Consider the following 16,860-nt stretch of genomic DNA (forward strand, 5'->3'; position numbering starts at 1 on the left):
ATGTGCTGCGCTAAATGTTTGTCCTTGAATGAGCTATTAACATGGTGTTCACACTGGACTGACGCTACCTGATCCTAGTGCAGGTACCTACGGTTGGAAAAGCTTGGTGCAAAATGTGGAAGTGGTGCAAATGTCACGTAACTTGCAGCTCTATTCCAACGTTTGAAAGACTTGGTTCCGGCCGGGCAAAAACCGCAATTATTAATTTCTCCACCATGATCAATTTTCAAACGGTTGGGACTTCTGTGAATGATGCCGCATTCACACAGGTCTCTGGAATGCATGTTTAAGCAACCACTCCCGATGAAAAGTCTATGTAAATGCACATATGAGCATTTCAAAAATCTCACGTTCACACATCGGTACACGAGGCCTACTCCAATGAAAATTGTAATTTAGGTGTTTTTAACATGTTCTTGTAGCATTTTCTCACAATGGAAAACAGAAATAAAAGAATCTAAGATTAAAACTGCGATTCTGAGTATTTCTTCATTCAAATCGTGATGGATAAGGAGCAGATGAAAGGATTGTGGAGCAGCAACTGACATGGGCGGGTCAAAGTCTCATTGCCTCACTCTGTTCCTCCTCCTCACCCGGTCATGTACGTCTTTGTTTTTCCCGTCCAAGCTGACATCTGGCTCAAAACTGTACGGCTGAACGTTAATGAGATTTTGATGTTGTGTTCACACTGCGGATGTGACGCGTGTTCTTTACCATGCTAAAGTGTTTACACTGAACATGAGAGGAGGGGCTTCTCATTGTTTTTCTATTGTTTACTGAAGCATGACCATCAACCATTTTTGTTAGGTTGGGACTATAATCCTGCGCGGGAGTACACATTCAGAGCTCTCCATGACAGGGAGGGTAAGGGGCGGTGTTGCTCCACCCAAACCTTCCCATCCACAACTCAGAGGCAAACTTCAATTGAGCTACAGCCACTGTGCAAAAAATATAGTCTTAAAAAAGCAACACAGATTTTCTTTATTTTGGCAAAAAATTGCATCATCACAATTACAACACCACTGGGAACACTTTTAAAATAGAAAAATATATAGTTGGAGTGGGACTTTAGACAATTTTGGGGCTCTAAGCACAAAAAGCGCGGTCATTGAAAGCACATTGAAACTTTAAGCAGATGTACTTTGACCAGTCAGAAACTTGGATTTGGTAGTGACATAAGGGTAGTGTCCTTTTTAATTCATGGAAAGTGGTGGCTTGAACCCGCATTGCCGAGGCCGGTGTGAACCTAGCTTTACACAAATAAATGTCCAAATATGCCACTGTGAATTGTAGTGAATTTATCAATACTTTACAGGTTTGTACAGGTTTAAGTGTTAAAGATTGGCTAGATTAAGCTTCTTTGAGGATTGTAAGGAATCATTAAGTCACTGCTTCAAATAACTTCACTTGGACCAATTCAAAGAAGCATTCCCAAACCTCTCCCCAGCCTTAACCCTTTGCTTGATTTGTGCTCCACTTCCTGTTTTCTTATTCCCCTTTTAAACCCCTGTGCTAAAGTTAGTTTCTCTCTCAAGAGAGCTGTCTCTGCTGCAATAGCCAGTGGCTCTCCTGTCTTTAAACGTGTGTTTGGTGTTAGGCCATAAAAATAAACCTTTTTAGCCTAATCTTTTATTTACCTTTCTTAATCATATGCGTATCTAGTAGCAACTACAGCTGACCTTCATAACTCAACAAAGTTTTTTTTGTGCTTTCCTTTGAGCTCACTCTCTTACTTGTGACTCTGCAGCTCCCGCTTGTATAGTATGCCTCAATGCTAGTTTATCAGGGTAGCTATCTTCCTGCCCACATTTGGATGCCAGGTTTCTGTCATATAGACTGTATCCAGTGACTGTTTTGGACCATTAAATATAAATTTATGTCAACATACTGCACTGAACTTTAGTTTTGCCCTTTAACTTACTTTGACTACAATAGCAAGTGTTTGACTTTAATGACAGGAAACACGTGTGTGTTGATAGCATTCATTTACTTCTGATGACATTATATCTGCAGTCTAATTTTTGTGCACCCCACAAAAAGAGGAAGCAAAATCTGACAGGAGATGTTGCCTTTTCCAATATACTGTATTTGTTGAACTAAAGTCTGCTTGTAATCCCACTTGCACAAATTCTTGCCATATCCTCCGTGAAATCTCATTGATCCACAGTTATTGAAATAAATATGATAAATTACGAGGACAAAGTCTAATGCTGTCTTGTTTACCTCAGCAAAAAAATTGGACAATAAATGTGAGCAATCCTTGTTTGGATGACCACAAAGTGAAAACAATGTGGCTTTAAAAAGTGCTTTAGGGTGGTGAAACAGAGTTTGAACTCAGCAGTATTTTATCCTTAGATGACAAGTTCGGTGCTGGCAACAGTCCTGGTAGCTGGTATTGTGAAAAGTCAATCATGTTGGGTGAACAGTTACTGGGGCTGTGGGTTATTTCAACCTGCAAAACGGCCATAAAGAAAGTGTTGAAACTCCAGCAGAATAAAGTAGCATTTGTTTTCATAGTGGTGACAGGGTCAGAGGAGACCAAAGGGGACTAAGGTAAAAGTTCAAATAGATTATGCTTGTCACAACTGTCTTAAGATTCCTTTAACTGTTTTTAGGTGATAAAAACTCTTTGAGACAAGCCCAAACTGCAGAAATGATCCCAAAAATATTAATTCATTCATTAATTTTCTTAACCGTTTTTCCCTTTCGGGGTCACAGAGCTGCCGGAGCCTATCCCGACCACTTGTGGGCGAAGGCAGGGGACACCCTGGACAAGTCGCCAGTCTGTCGCAGGGTAGAATGTCCACAAACACACACCGATTTACTCTCAGATTCACACCTAAGGACAATTTAGAGTTGCCAATTAACCTATGAAGATCCCAAAAATATTTTACATTAATTGGCGTTCTCTTATATAATTGTGATTTTGTAAAAAAAAACAAAAACGTTTTATACAAATTTTGTTAGTAATTGTCTCAAAGTAAAATATCTGAAAACATATCTTAAAGGGCCTATACCATGCTATGCTTAAGCTATCCAAGTATATGCCAATATATTACCGTTGGCACACAAAATGACACGTTTTTTTATTAAATATTAATTCTTTTTACGAAGCTTTTTTCGAACCCAGTGGTAAGAAGACCCGATCTCTGACACATCGCCTATCGCTCAGTGGTGGTGCCGCCTGTTTCAGAACTTTCACAAAGATGAATGTGCATATTGTGCATAGAAAATGAAAGTGTTTAGCCAATTACCGCTAACTCCATGGAGAAAGTTGGTGTGTGTTTGTTAGCCTGGGCGGTGCTGGCGGTGCAGACTCAACCTGGAAGGGGCTGTTCTTCACTTTTTTGTGTCACATTGTGATAACCAGCTCGTTTTCATGGATTGATAGGGGCTGGTGCTTAGAGAGCAGGTTTTTAGAGGAATACTTATAGATGCGTGGATGGATCAAAATACCGCTTTGAGGTTTCCCTTTTGTGAAAAATGAACATGATAATAAACTTAATAGTTTTAAAAAGTTGATTTTGCATGGCATAGGTGTAAGTACCACAACCGTTCAGCCTGGAACTTCCGTTCGCTGACGTCACATTATGTGATTGGCTGTACGTTGATCCGATGACGTGTCAGATAGTGATCAGTCTGGAAAAATTACAATACTTCAATAGAAGAAAATATTATGAAGTCTGTTGTAAACAAACAGAGCTCCAACATAAAGCGAGATTGTCTTCTAAACGTGCCTTTATTAATGCTATGATTATTATTGAATGCATGTTCGCTTATAGTTTTTTTAATCCGTGCGCCCAGTGCTTTATTATTGGCAGGACCCGGAAGGTCCCGGAAGGTCCCGGAAGAACAACATTTAGCTGTGCTAACAACATTTTCAGCCATGGCTGAACTTAAACTGGAATAACAAGCGGATTGTGGCAAAATCGCTTTATAAAAATTACAAACAATATTATCAGCCACAATTAATGAGGGAAAACAATTTAAGTTACAAAAGGGAACGTGAAATGAAATTTTATAGAGCCCGAGCAGATCTCGATACTACGTAGTTTGTCTAGGTGGGGTTACCGTGGTGTGACGTTCAAATGGACCCGAACGGAAGTTCCAGGCCGAATGGTTATGGTACCTACATAGGCAAGTTTTAAAATCACTAAAATGTACATAAATAATAATAAAATGTATCCTTAACTTTGGAAAATTACTGTAGAACTTTTAAGATTGTGTATTTTTGAGACTTACTTTTTGATGATTTTTTTATTAAAAATGTGCCAATATTTATATTGGATTTAAAACCTGCAAAACAGCAAACAATATATGCAAGATGGGTGATACAAAGGTTTGACAACCATCCATTACAGGTAAAACAACAGAAAGGCAATGAATTCCTTCTACTTTTAACCACAACAGTATTATTCTAAAGGTTTTTCCATTCTGTTCAGCCGTGATGCATCTGTTATTCTATGATGTCCTTCACAGTTTGTAGCATTTCCTATAATTATGTTAACAAAAGAGAAAATGGCACAAATGATGAACGTAAAACAGCACTTTTGGAATTATTAGAAAATTAGAAAAGAATATATATCTTCAGTAGAAAATTCTTTTTTTGCATGATTTTGGTGTGCACGCCATCGTGCAACTTCAAATAAATGTGTTCATGCAAACTGCGTACAACATTCTTTTACTCTACAAGGACATTTTACTCATTCTAATGATGCAGGTGTGACCTCCTAAAATAAGAACAAACTCCACATGTGATCCACATGTATTATTCAACTCAACCTTAAATGGGCCCATTCTTTCTGTGCTGTATATATGATGATATGATGAGTTGGCACACTACGTGTAGCCTTTTGTGGATGAGTTCACAAAAACACAGGCTTCTTTTATGCTCTCCAGTCTGCTGGCTCAGTAGAATGCAGTAGTCGGTGTACATGAATCCCTTCATAATTACATAAAAACTGACACCGTACATAGTGGACAAAGAAGATAGAACAGGCAAATACATGCATCTCATTCATTATAAAGGTCAGGGTGTGCAACGGCATGGTTTCACTTGTGTATTAATTACATTTTATGCCACTCTGGTTCAACTTCACAACATGCAAGTGCAGCACAAAGTGGTGCAGACGGGAGAGTTGGGGTAATTAAGTCTTTGGGTGCATCACTGTGGTTGTTTGAGCACGTCTATTTAGCTTGGTAATGTTTGGTAGGAAAGCTGCTCATGTGATCCTGAACTTTTTCCTCTTAATGAGAGCGTACTATAGTGTGAAGCCATTTTACTGCGGACAGAACAAATAAGTACTCCAGCATTTCACTGTACTTCAGCGTTTGGAAGCTGGTATTTGTGGTGGTACGAGTTGGTTTAAGGCGTTCTGCTCAAAGAACAGGGTATGATGTTCCAATGTTCCAAAGGAAAAGCCCTGAGGGTAAGGATGAAAGCCACACTGAACGGATAAGTGGTGAAGGAAGACAAATGTCAAAAAAAAAGCACAAAACTGTCAGAAGAGAGATACAGAAGTGCCACATGGCAAGAATCCTGTTCTTCGAACACACCCCACTATTTTGCAGAACCAAGCTAAGCATTGGATCTGATATGCCTTCCTGCATCTGCAGATTCGGTGTCGCTAGACGAATTTTTATCCAAAGCTGGATTATTTCCCCACCATAAATCCTGCTTTCTGGGTTGATTGCAAGAAAGAAAGTTATAAATATAAATGTAAATGTCTCTAAATGTAACCTGATGATAATCTTTTGATCAAATGAACTGGAAGACTCAACTCTTTGGGTTTTATTACACAAATTACTAAATTATATGTCCAGAGCAAATATCAGATTTCTTCTTGACCTCTGTTTTATTAATATGGGTGCTCAGCATTAATATCTCTTCTCATTTTATTTTTAATCCTCCAATTTCTCTCTATTGTTATTCATTTACCACTTGTCCGTGCTCTCTTAGAGTCCATGTTAAAAAAGAAACAAGTTTTGGCTGTTTATTCCAGGGCAATTTTAGACAGATTGTTTACTTCAGGGACCATCTGTCAATGGTATGTATATCTGCCTCATGCATGAGTGTGCTTGCCCTTATTCTTGTGCAGAGAGAAGTAATCATGCAGATCGTCCCACTAAATCAACTTAAGGAGGTCTTCTGAGTGGGAGGAATGGAGAGTGGAGAGACAAGAAATAATGATTGATTAGCAATGTGGATGAATGGATTGAATGTGGATGAATGCGATGGCCAATTACAAGAAGCCTCATATGGTGTTGTGACAGATAGTTAAAAATGCTGCTTAGGTTTACCCTGTAAAATTACTATTTTTAACATTAAAACTACTTTTTTGATGTGTTTTTTTTAACAATCTAGAGTAAAACTCCAAACCCAACATAAAGAATAAAACTTGTTCCTTTGCTAACTTTGCATATTCTGACTCAACTGAGTTCTAGTTGTGATCAGGTGATAATGGAGGTCTTATAGCACCATTTAGTTAATCTTAATAATAATGAAGTTGTATTTCATCAGGTTAACTGTACCTGTCATGCCTGGGGGAGTTTTCAAAAATTTCCCATTGAAATTTTGAATGACCACATCACACTTCTCTGTGGACTCCATCCTGCAACACAGAGAAAGATAAGCTCACTTCAATATTTTATTTCCATCATACAAATAACTAAAAAGTTTAACAACCTTAGATTTCATGAGACAGAGGATTATTCAAAGACATGTTATGTCATTCATCACTTATGAGTTTCTTTATTATTTTATTGTGTTGTTGCTGTGCCCATAAACTTTGAAATGTAGAGAAGTGACCATCATGATCATAGTGGCTGATGAACACAATGTTGTAGAAGAAAAAAGAAAAAAGCTAAGTAATAAAGTGCTACTACAGGCATGATGAAATGTTGTTGTTCGCCTTTGAGCATATCATTTCAGGGCTCGCGAGAGCGAATCAGCTTTCAGTGATCCTCACATTTGGTTTTCGCAGAGATTTTTTATGCTACACGCCCTTCCTGACACATCCATGTATTTTTCCCGGGCTGGGGACCGGCACAGGGAGACCCAGACTTGAGCCCCCTTGTGGCTCCATAGTAAGTAGTGCGAAGGGTTTTGCCCAAGAACCCACACGGAATGTAATGTGCGCTGAATAAATCTGATAGAAAAGTTCATATTCTGTTATGAATTTCGACATAAATTGGTCTCAATACACATATGACAAACTTAGCAGTTTATTATTTCTAACCCACTCAGATATTACAATCTTTTGTGCTACATTTTAGAAAGCAATTCTATGGTGGCCTTGTAGTGCAAACAAATCACTCAAAGCAAAAACACTCAAGATCATGAAAATTGAAAAAGCAAAACTAATCATCAATGTCCATGTTAAAATGTTTTCTGAGTACAGAGCACATCCAGTATCTCTTCATGCCAAATAACTTTTAGTTAAAATAATGGATAAACATCATCATCCAATCAGTGATTTCCCGTAGTACCTATATATTCTGGTTTCTAATTGTGTCTGGTTATTTTTTAACGTTTTAATTTCTGGAAATAACTTCTGCTTCCCAAACCATTTAGCTTGGCTAGTTGTCAGATACCAATATGTTGTTGTTTTTTTGGTCATATCTAATCTGTTTGGTGTTTATGGTCAAATATTGGTAAAAACCAGACTATTTTATATCAGCCCTAAAATCTAAAGATGATTAAAAACCCTTTATTTGCAAATGGAGTAATCATGTACAGCAAAACTTTAAGTCTGTTTTAAAGTGATTTCAATTGCTGGTGTCAAATGTATCCCCCCCTAAGAAACTCAGTCTACAAAAGCATGCAAACAGCAAGGCAGTGCATGCAGATATGCATGCTGGCAAATGTGCCCTACATTTCAAGAAGTGTAAACGCCTGCCTGTTTAAGGATTAGAGCAAGGATGTCAGTTTATGCCTGAGAAAAAATGCCTTAGGTAGCCCCTGTGTGTGTCTGCATGTCTGAGTTTTCTGTGGGGTTTCCTCTCTTTTGTCCCTGTTTAAAAGCTCCATTCAGTGTGATCTGTTGTGTGTCATGTTCTCTTTGTCTGCCCCTATTCAGCTCTGCTCACCCAATCACAGTTCAATGACTAATTGCCTGCTTGGCAAGCAAAAGCCAGTGTGCCGGTGTGTGTGTGTGCCAGAGAGAGAGAAAAAAAGGTGACTGAGAGGAGATACTGTGTGTGTACGTGCACTTGTTTCTCAGTAAGGACCTGAGGTTTTCTTCGTATAGTAAGTGACCCAGAATGCATCCCTGTCTGCTTTCTGATCATGGGCACACTGGCAACGTAACTAAGAAGACCACACAAAATAAAACAAAAGATGAAAAGGTGGGAATTATCAAATCTGGGGGAAATGTTGCCAAATGTCTTCAACATCTACCAGTGCACTTTCACTGCCAAGTGCACACATTTATGATGTGTGTTTTGGGGGCTTCCAGATGTAAACACAATCTGTTTTAATGCACACCTGGCAAAGCCGACTCCTCTGCTTAGTCCATTGGCATCCCTCAGTATTCTTGTTGAGATGACATGACCGAAGGGTTTCAGCATGTTCTCCAGCTCCTGCTCATCCATGGACACCGGCAAGTTTGATATGTAGAGGTTGGTGGGGTCCTGCTCTTGTTGCTGTGGAGAGACAGATAACAGACATGCAACGTTTTCTTTTTTTCCAATTTATTCCTTGTACATAAAATTCCAGTCTGAGAAAAGCTGATGCATTTTTAGAACAGCACAGCAATGAAAAAGGGAAACAGGTCAACAGATTAAGATACGCAGAGTCGCATAAGTGGTATGAAAAATAATTACGGTAAAGATCCACTCAGACGAAGGTCGTGTTTTTAATGTGTTCTTGTTGCATTTTTCTGATGATGGAGGACACATATTACGAAAATTAAGCATAAAATTCAATTTCTGAGTATTTCTTTATTCACATTATTTAATAAAAATTGTGACGAAGACAAAATACACTAGGCGGACAACAAGCTCTCAGCTACAAGCTCACAGAAACGGGGAGGGGAAGGGCGGCCTGGGTTGCTCTGCATCAACAGTTCCGCCCGCACCTCAGAGGCAAATTTCTAATGAAGAACTGCCATTTTGGAGAAGCTATCTCCTAGAAAACCAACAGCATAATGATAAAATAAAACCCCACTGGGAATGCTTTTAAAACAGCTCAAAAGATTTATTTTAACATGTAGATCATAACTTTGTGAAAATGTAAAAAAGAAAAAAATTATGTTTTAGGGTAATTCTTCATCATATTCAAAAATTTTAATTCTTCAATGACATCTTGGGTGCACTGTCCTTCTGTTATCGCTATAAAGAGTTATGTGAGCTTTTACAGGTCTATATAACTGTGTGGGCTGCAGATCTCCCTTTATAGTGGTTGTGCTTTTCATTGTGATCTTCGTAATAACATTTTTATGTTTTAGGGTGCGTATTGTAAAACACATCTTTGAATTTGTAAATCTAATAATATTCGAAGAAAGAAAACTTTTTAAAACCAGATTGCTCTTTATTTTTGTTTCTGTTTGCTGAAAAATGAAGAAAGTTGTTTCCAAGCATCTTACCATTAGTTGTACTGATGAGGTTTCTTTTTGGAAATCAGTGCTTGTAAAGACAATTCATTTCTGCATACGATGGATGTGATTCAGGATGTGTTTGTGACAAGTCCCCTCGAGCAGGGCCCATTGAAATACACCCATTCCCTTCATTAATGGAGGGTTTTCCTTTGCTTGCATAAGAGATGCCTGAAGAGTGGGGCTTCAAGCTTAAACAACTGTGACCAGAGATTTTTACATGGTAAGTGACTCTGAAAAGCATAAGAGCGCCATCACAAAATGTAGAAAATGTTTGTATTTTTTTGTTGAATTCTGGTCGGAGGGATTTTATATTTGTAACATCCCATGTAAAAAAAAAACTTCAGTGGTATTTATCATGAAACAACAGGCTTTATTTTTGCACATACTTGCATGAGCATTTAGGTTTGCTCAAATTTATCATTTTCTGAAACTACAGTGAGTTAAGATAGTGAGTCGACTGCAAGGTAAGTAAAGAAGTTGATCTCAAATTTGCTAAACTGACAAGCTGCACCTCCATTTCTTCAGGTCTCAGAAGGCATGGTTATGTCAGTATCTGAAAAACGTCAAATGAAATTTTTTGTGTAAAGTGATTTTGAGCTGCTCTGCATAGAAAAGCCCTTACGTTTTCTGCATAACATAAAATCTTCATAAATGATTTCTTTAAAAATTCGGTCAAAACTTGGTTTTATTAAGGATACAAATCATACATTATGAGCTGGTCCCAGTTTACGCATGGAAATTTCATTTTCTTTGTTTTAAACAACACTCTCTTCACCTGTGGTGGTCTTGCATTAAGATTTGCTGGCAGTGCAGGTGAGAAAAATAACAAAGACCAAAGAAATCTTGCTCAGCTTGTATTAGTGAATGTCAGAGCTTTCTCTTCTCTGATAAAGAAGATGCTTTTTGTAAATAATTACCAGCAGCTGCAAAATTTTTGTCTGATATTAATGTCTGCACAGTTTTCTTCATCCCACATATAGTACAGTTCCTGGGCATAATTTGAAGTCTTGTTTTAAAAAAAAAATAGAAAACACCTTAATGGTGTAAAAGATTTTGCAATGTCAGCCCCATTGGCGTCACTGGGGCCCCACTCTGTAGCCAGGCCTGGGGTCGGGGCTCGCAGGCAAGCACCTGGTGACCGGGGCTCTTTCCATGGGCCCCGGTCAGGTCCAGCCCGGAGAAACAACGTGGGATCACTCTTCCATGGGTCCACCACCTGTAGGAGAGCTCAGACGTGGTCGTGCAATGTAGTAGGTGGCGGTCGAAGGCAGGTTCCTCGGCGGCCCAAACCCTAGTCATGAAACTTTGCTTTTTGGGACATGGAATGTAAACTTTCTGGGAGGGAAGCAGCCTGAGCCTTTGGGGAGGATGAGAGGTACTGGCTAGATATAGTTGGGTTCACCTCCGCACAGGATTGGCTCTGAAACTCTATCCCTTGGAATCTCTACCATTCTGGAGTTGCTCATGGTGAGAGGCGGTGGGCTGGTCTTGTGTAGACGAGGGTCATTTGGAGTATAGTTGAAGCCATGTTGACATGTTTAAATTGCATTATTTTCAATTTTTTGGCTGTTTTGCTATTTGCTCATATATCACAAGTTATATCGTCATCGCAATGTTGATCATTAATGTCGCAAATCGTGAGTTTTCCTAATATCGTGCCCATCGTGTCCATCTGATAGTCAAACCTGAGGTCTGGGAACAACAGTGCGGAACAGCTCTACACCCTCTTTAGGGTGCTAAAAACTGCATAATCATAATAAAAAGACCAATGGGAACACTTTGAAAATAGATCAAAAGCAGATCAGATGTTGCCCATGATTGGTTCAGAGTAAACCACAACAGACAATTTCAATTTGAAAACCCATTCGGTGAAAAGTCCAACCATTTAATCTAGTGCCCCTTATATGTGATTAACTCTTTCTCTTGGCTGCAGAGTCAATCTAGTTTGATTTTTACTGCCCTCACCATCCAAATTCACTGACACCTGTACTTATAAATACTTTGTACTTTTTCTATGATAATCCTTCTTGTTTATGATTTCATTTCTGCTATGTTCCAGACAAAGGTAAGCACAACAATCCATACAGGTCTTTAGAACGCCAATTAAAATCCCTTTCCACATCACCACGACAAGTGTTTCCTTAATCTTCTGGATTAGGATTAAGGTAAAATTAGGATACAAACTTTCAAATGCACCTTCCAAAATACCCCTTGGTCTGTCTTCTAGCATGCATCCTAAAGAAGTGACATATTGTTTGAGTGCATGCATCTTGAATTATACCACTATACTTCCAAGTTAAATTTTGCTTTTTGACATTTTAGACAAAGACGAACAGGAACCAAAAAGAGCCTTTCTGCTTTTATTACATTTTGAGTTCTTACTTTTAATCTTTTCAACTTCACAAAATTGTAACTGACTAACTATTACTATGTCTTATTAATCACGCTTTTCTCATTTATTATTCCCTCTACTTTCCTTTCTGCAAGATTAAAATCTCATCTCCTTTCACAGCAGCCTTGCTGTCTGACATTATCCCCACATTTAGCTAATATTTCAGGAGCAGAAATTGTCCTTGCCTCCCATTTCTCAAATCTTACTTTTATTATCTTCTTATGTTTCAAGTATGAAAACATTGTGATTATCTTTATTTACCTTGCAGTCTTTTTGTATGTATTTCTGTATCATCCTGGTTCCAGGGCTAGATCTTTTATAGGGAAAGTGTCTAAATGCTCCTATAACAGCTTAATAAATACTTAATGAACATATGAATATTTTATTAATCCTAAACCCAGATATCCTCAGGGTTTCATTAACAAGGGAGATATACGCTTTCTACTTTTCTTTGTAAAAACCATCCTATTGGATGGACGGGTTGATCAAAACAATTAGAGATGCCTTTTACCTCATGTTTGAGTATTAGTACCTAAAAATTGTGTTTGAGCAATTTAAGTCAATATAAATTCTAGAAATAAATCATAAAACCATTAATTGTTTTATTATTTACAATGGTCTGCAGGTATTTTTTGATTTTCATATTACTAAATACATTTTAAAAAAATCGTGTTAAATGATCTAGAATCAAGCAAAAGTCCCAAATTTTAGTACTCCAGAGCTTTTTTTTTTTGGTCAGATGGTAGGGTGTATGGTTTTAAGGATTCGGAATCTTGTAATCTTGTAATTATTGAGTCAATCATGAGCGCTTCTACATATCACTTAATACAGAGTCGACATGCAAACATGAGTTCTTTTTGGCAGGAAATACAAATAAATGAATACATAAATGAACTAATAAATAAATAACTGCAAAAAAAGTACATTTTAGACTTTACCTTTATTGTTGCAGGCCGTTATGCAAATATAATGTCCCCCAATTTTTTAAACATACAACAGTTATTAGATTAGAAAAAGATCGTCATCCCATAACAATATTATCTATATAGTCAAGTATTTACAAAAAGTATTTTTATTTGTTTCTGGAAATCTATTACATTCCTTCTCCTCCTTGTCTCTCAAGGAACGATTAAGCTACTGTCACAAGATCAACAAATAGAAGAGCACCATTGGTTGACAGATGTATGTGTAAAATATATGTTTTAGTTGGAGCAGTGTATGTGCCATTTGTGAAAGGGCCTACATCATGCAAAATCAACTTTTTTAGCTTTTAAGTGTATTATAATGTTCAGTCCACACTATAAACAACCCTAAAGTGGTATTTTGATCCAATTCCGCAAAAAGCGAAAGGCGGGGCATTACTTACTCACAAAAATAACTCATAAATTATCACATACATGGCTATTGTTTACTCTGAAAAGCTTAAGAAAAGCATTATATAGGCCCTTTAAAACAATCAATGGCTGCTGGTACAAGGAGGTTGTTTTTGTTTTGTACAGTTTGAGAACAGTCTATCGTTTGATCAGGGGTCATTTTGACTTTGGATGTGGTCAATCAATGTGTATCACATTGTGCAATCTCTAAAACTCAAATTTTAATTAAAACCATGACAATATTTCACTTTGAAAAAGCAACAAGCACAATCTTCCATAACAAGATGTACAACATGTAGGATCCCACCCCCTTCAGAAAAAGCCACAAGTCCCATTATGTGGCTCAAGCATTCCTTCCTCTCATTTTTTTTGTGCTTTTGTAGTACTGTTTAATGTGGTGCTGTTGCCCATGGGATTCCAGTTTTAACTCCCCGTCTTTCCTCCATATCCAATTGTTCTCATTTTTCATTCAGTGCCTCTACTGTGTATTAAGAGACCAGTAATTCATCACAGTCTAAGCAGTGTTAGCTGCACACACAGATCTGCAGGCTGCATGTCTAACAGCTGCCCAGAGCTGGAATCAATCACCCAATATGAAGATGCAGAAACCTATCCAAAGAGGTCAGGCAGGTATTGGCGGGGTGGGGGATTGATACCAATAGAAAGGCAACTGCGGTGGAGACAAAGAGGGCAAACATTCAGCAACAGATCCAAAAATCTTTCTTGTTGATTCCTAAAGAAAAAAAATCCTAATATTAATTCTTGTGGCATTAAGTTTAGATCTGAGATTAACATTACAATTCACTGTCCCAAAATAAAAAAAGTGCAGCTGTCCTCAGAAGAGAGATGCTTCTCTTTCATTACTTTCGCTCTGTCATTTGGTTATGCCTCTAGCATGTCTTCATTCAAACAGGCAGCAGGGTGAGGATCTTATTTTAAATTTCTCCAGCACCATGAACTCAGTTCAGCCTGATTTACGGTGTATTAAACTCCAGAAGACACACATGGTTGCCTCCACAATCTCCTGGATTAAAGACGACCTGAAAATCAGGTCAGATTGTAAAACTGAATGATTGTGTCTTCAAGGTGATCGGCACCACAGGAAAACCACCATGGACTTTAGTTTTACCCTTCCATTTTACTGTGCACGCCAGAGACGTTTGATACAAGTCAGAGTTATGATTTTTGCAGGGATACTCACAGTTACACTTGGGTCACTCAACGTCTAAATGTTTTAGTAAGTTTGTGTGCAAAGCCAGTCATTCTTCTGTATTATGGGTTAACTAGAAAACTAAACAAACTGAAATCAATAAAATCAAACAGATTAATAAAAAGGTCATCCCCTATTGTTTGGTTTGTCATCAAGTATTTTGTATTTTGTATGATATATTTACCAGATGACATCATGATTTATACAGGAAAAATGAAATGCCTTTAGCGGAATTGAAGCCATTAGCTGTAGTAGGGAATGTGTTGACTCAAAGTCTTCCTATGTACTGACCCACTCCAATAAAAATGGTGGGTTTGGTGTTTTTATCATGTTTTTACGACAATTTTCTGATGATTGAGAACATACATATATATATATATATATATATATATATATATATATATATATATATATATATATATATATATATATATATATATATATATATATATATATATATATATATATATGTATGTATGTATGTATGTATATATGTATGTATATATGTATATATATGTATGTATATATGTATATATATGTATGTATATATGTATATATATATATATATATATATATATATATATATATATATATATATATATAGCTGGATAGCTCTGCAGAAACTATCTTGTAGAATACAACACTGTTTTGTTTTTTTATTTTACCTAAACACGGCATAATCATACTTAAAAGATCACTGGGGAACGGTTTTACAATAGATCAAAAGATGATCCAAGTTGGTCTTTAAAGTGAAAACACTGTCATATTTTGTCCTGAAAAACAGTTTTCATGAAACACAATACTGGCGATAAAGAGAAAGGTGGAACCAAAAATGAAAACATTAAGCTATCCCAGTTATTAAATAAATAGGCTATTATTGTTATTTTGACAAATGACATGTGATGCAAAATGATGAGTTCCCATTTTTGAATGGCTTTCACAACAAAAGCCTTTGCATGTGGATAATAACAATTGAAGTTTTGAAATTTGGAAAACACTTCTGGAATAAACCCTTAACAAACCCTGAGCAGAAGTCCTGTAATTCTAGTTCATGACGTTTGGTTTAGTGTCTAACTCCAGGAATGTCTCAGCCTTCATCCCCTTACAAGCTTGTATTCTAACTCTGTCAGACGGAATTATCTGAAAACATAAGCCTGTCAGGATCAAAGAGGGGAGAAAACCTCTTTTACTTACTAGTACAAGTTTTTTTTATTATTATTATAATTTTTTTTTAAATCTCTTCACTAACCTCTTCTGTTCTGAGATTAAGTCAACCATCTACAGACTTGAGTGCAAACTCTCTCTGGACAACACTTACTGTAAGACTGAGCCAGCTTTACTGCCACTTTTGTAGGGCTTTCAGCTTCTGAGTAGCATGCTTTCACTGTGTTAGCTATCTCAGACAACAGCTCCTGGTTTTCTTTCCTTCTTCTGTTGTTTGTATGGATACGTTTGCAGATGCCTCTAAAGCAGATGAAAAAGCGACAAAATCTCCAGCAGTGACACTTGCCCATTGAGCCTTGGGCTGAAACACGCTACCCTGGAGGGTTCAGAGGTTTACTTCAGCAGCTACAAGCCAAGAATCACTGCATGACCTGTTGTCATTGGTTTCAGAAGCAGAATTTGGAAGAAGTTGGGGCAAATATCTATTTTCCACTGGAAACAAGCTGCATTGACCTCACGTCCAGCCTAGTGGATGATCCAAAGGCAGGGGCAGAGGACTCAGACGCACGTCCTGAGCTTCTCAACACTGATGAATTGTTTAACCTCACACAGACAGAGTAATCCTTTAGACCTTTGAGTGGGTTAACTTAGTAACACTAGGACTCACAATTCCTGTCATTTTGGCATCTCAGCCTTCTGGATATACGAAAAACGTTTTACACCATCAAAATGTTTAGTAGAGATTTCTACCTGCTACACTGGTTTTGACTGAAAAACTCAGGGTTGGTGGGTAAATTCATAAGACGGGCCAACGAGAGATTTCCTGTCTCCAAGACTTGCAAGCTCCCTCATGGAACCTTACCCTGATGTTGGTTGCTCTTATAGTTTCCACCCTTTGTGCCACTGAGACATATAGATTAGATCATGGCAACTTTAGAGACTTGGCACTTGCCTCAGCTAAGGGCATGGGGGTAATATCAATGCATCCTACTTGAACTAAAATCTTCTCAGGGAATCAGAGGGTGACTTAAGTCCCTAGTGAGTAATGTTTCCCAGTTGTACCGACTTCCTCAACTTCCCCAAGTTTTTCCTCTGAAGGTCATGATTAGCTGCACACGCTCTGTA

At 37.7% G+C, this 16,860-nt stretch overlaps 1 protein-coding gene across 5 annotated transcripts in view; it reads right to left on the reverse strand.

Annotated features, from left to right (window-relative positions):
* Positions 1-16,860, reverse strand: part of LOC101166080 (RNA-binding motif, single-stranded-interacting protein 3) — a 160,302-nt gene that overhangs the window by 28,102 nt on the left and 115,340 nt on the right. For all 5 annotated transcript variants that reach the window (XM_023963990.2, XM_023963991.2, XM_011485042.4 and 2 more), the window contains exons 5-6: positions 8,486-8,643; positions 6,532-6,611 (exon numbers count right to left, since the gene is read on the reverse strand). In XM_023963990.2, the coding sequence (XP_023819758.1) occupies positions 6,532-6,611; positions 8,486-8,643 (238 nt within the window). The remainder of the gene's footprint in view (positions 1-6,531; positions 6,612-8,485; positions 8,644-16,860) is intronic.

This window comes from Oryzias latipes, chromosome 16 (genome assembly GCF_053564925.1).
Source record: "Oryzias latipes strain Hd-rR chromosome 16, Olatipes_Hd-rR_3.1".
NCBI lineage: Eukaryota > Metazoa > Chordata > Actinopteri > Beloniformes > Adrianichthyidae > Oryzias > Oryzias latipes.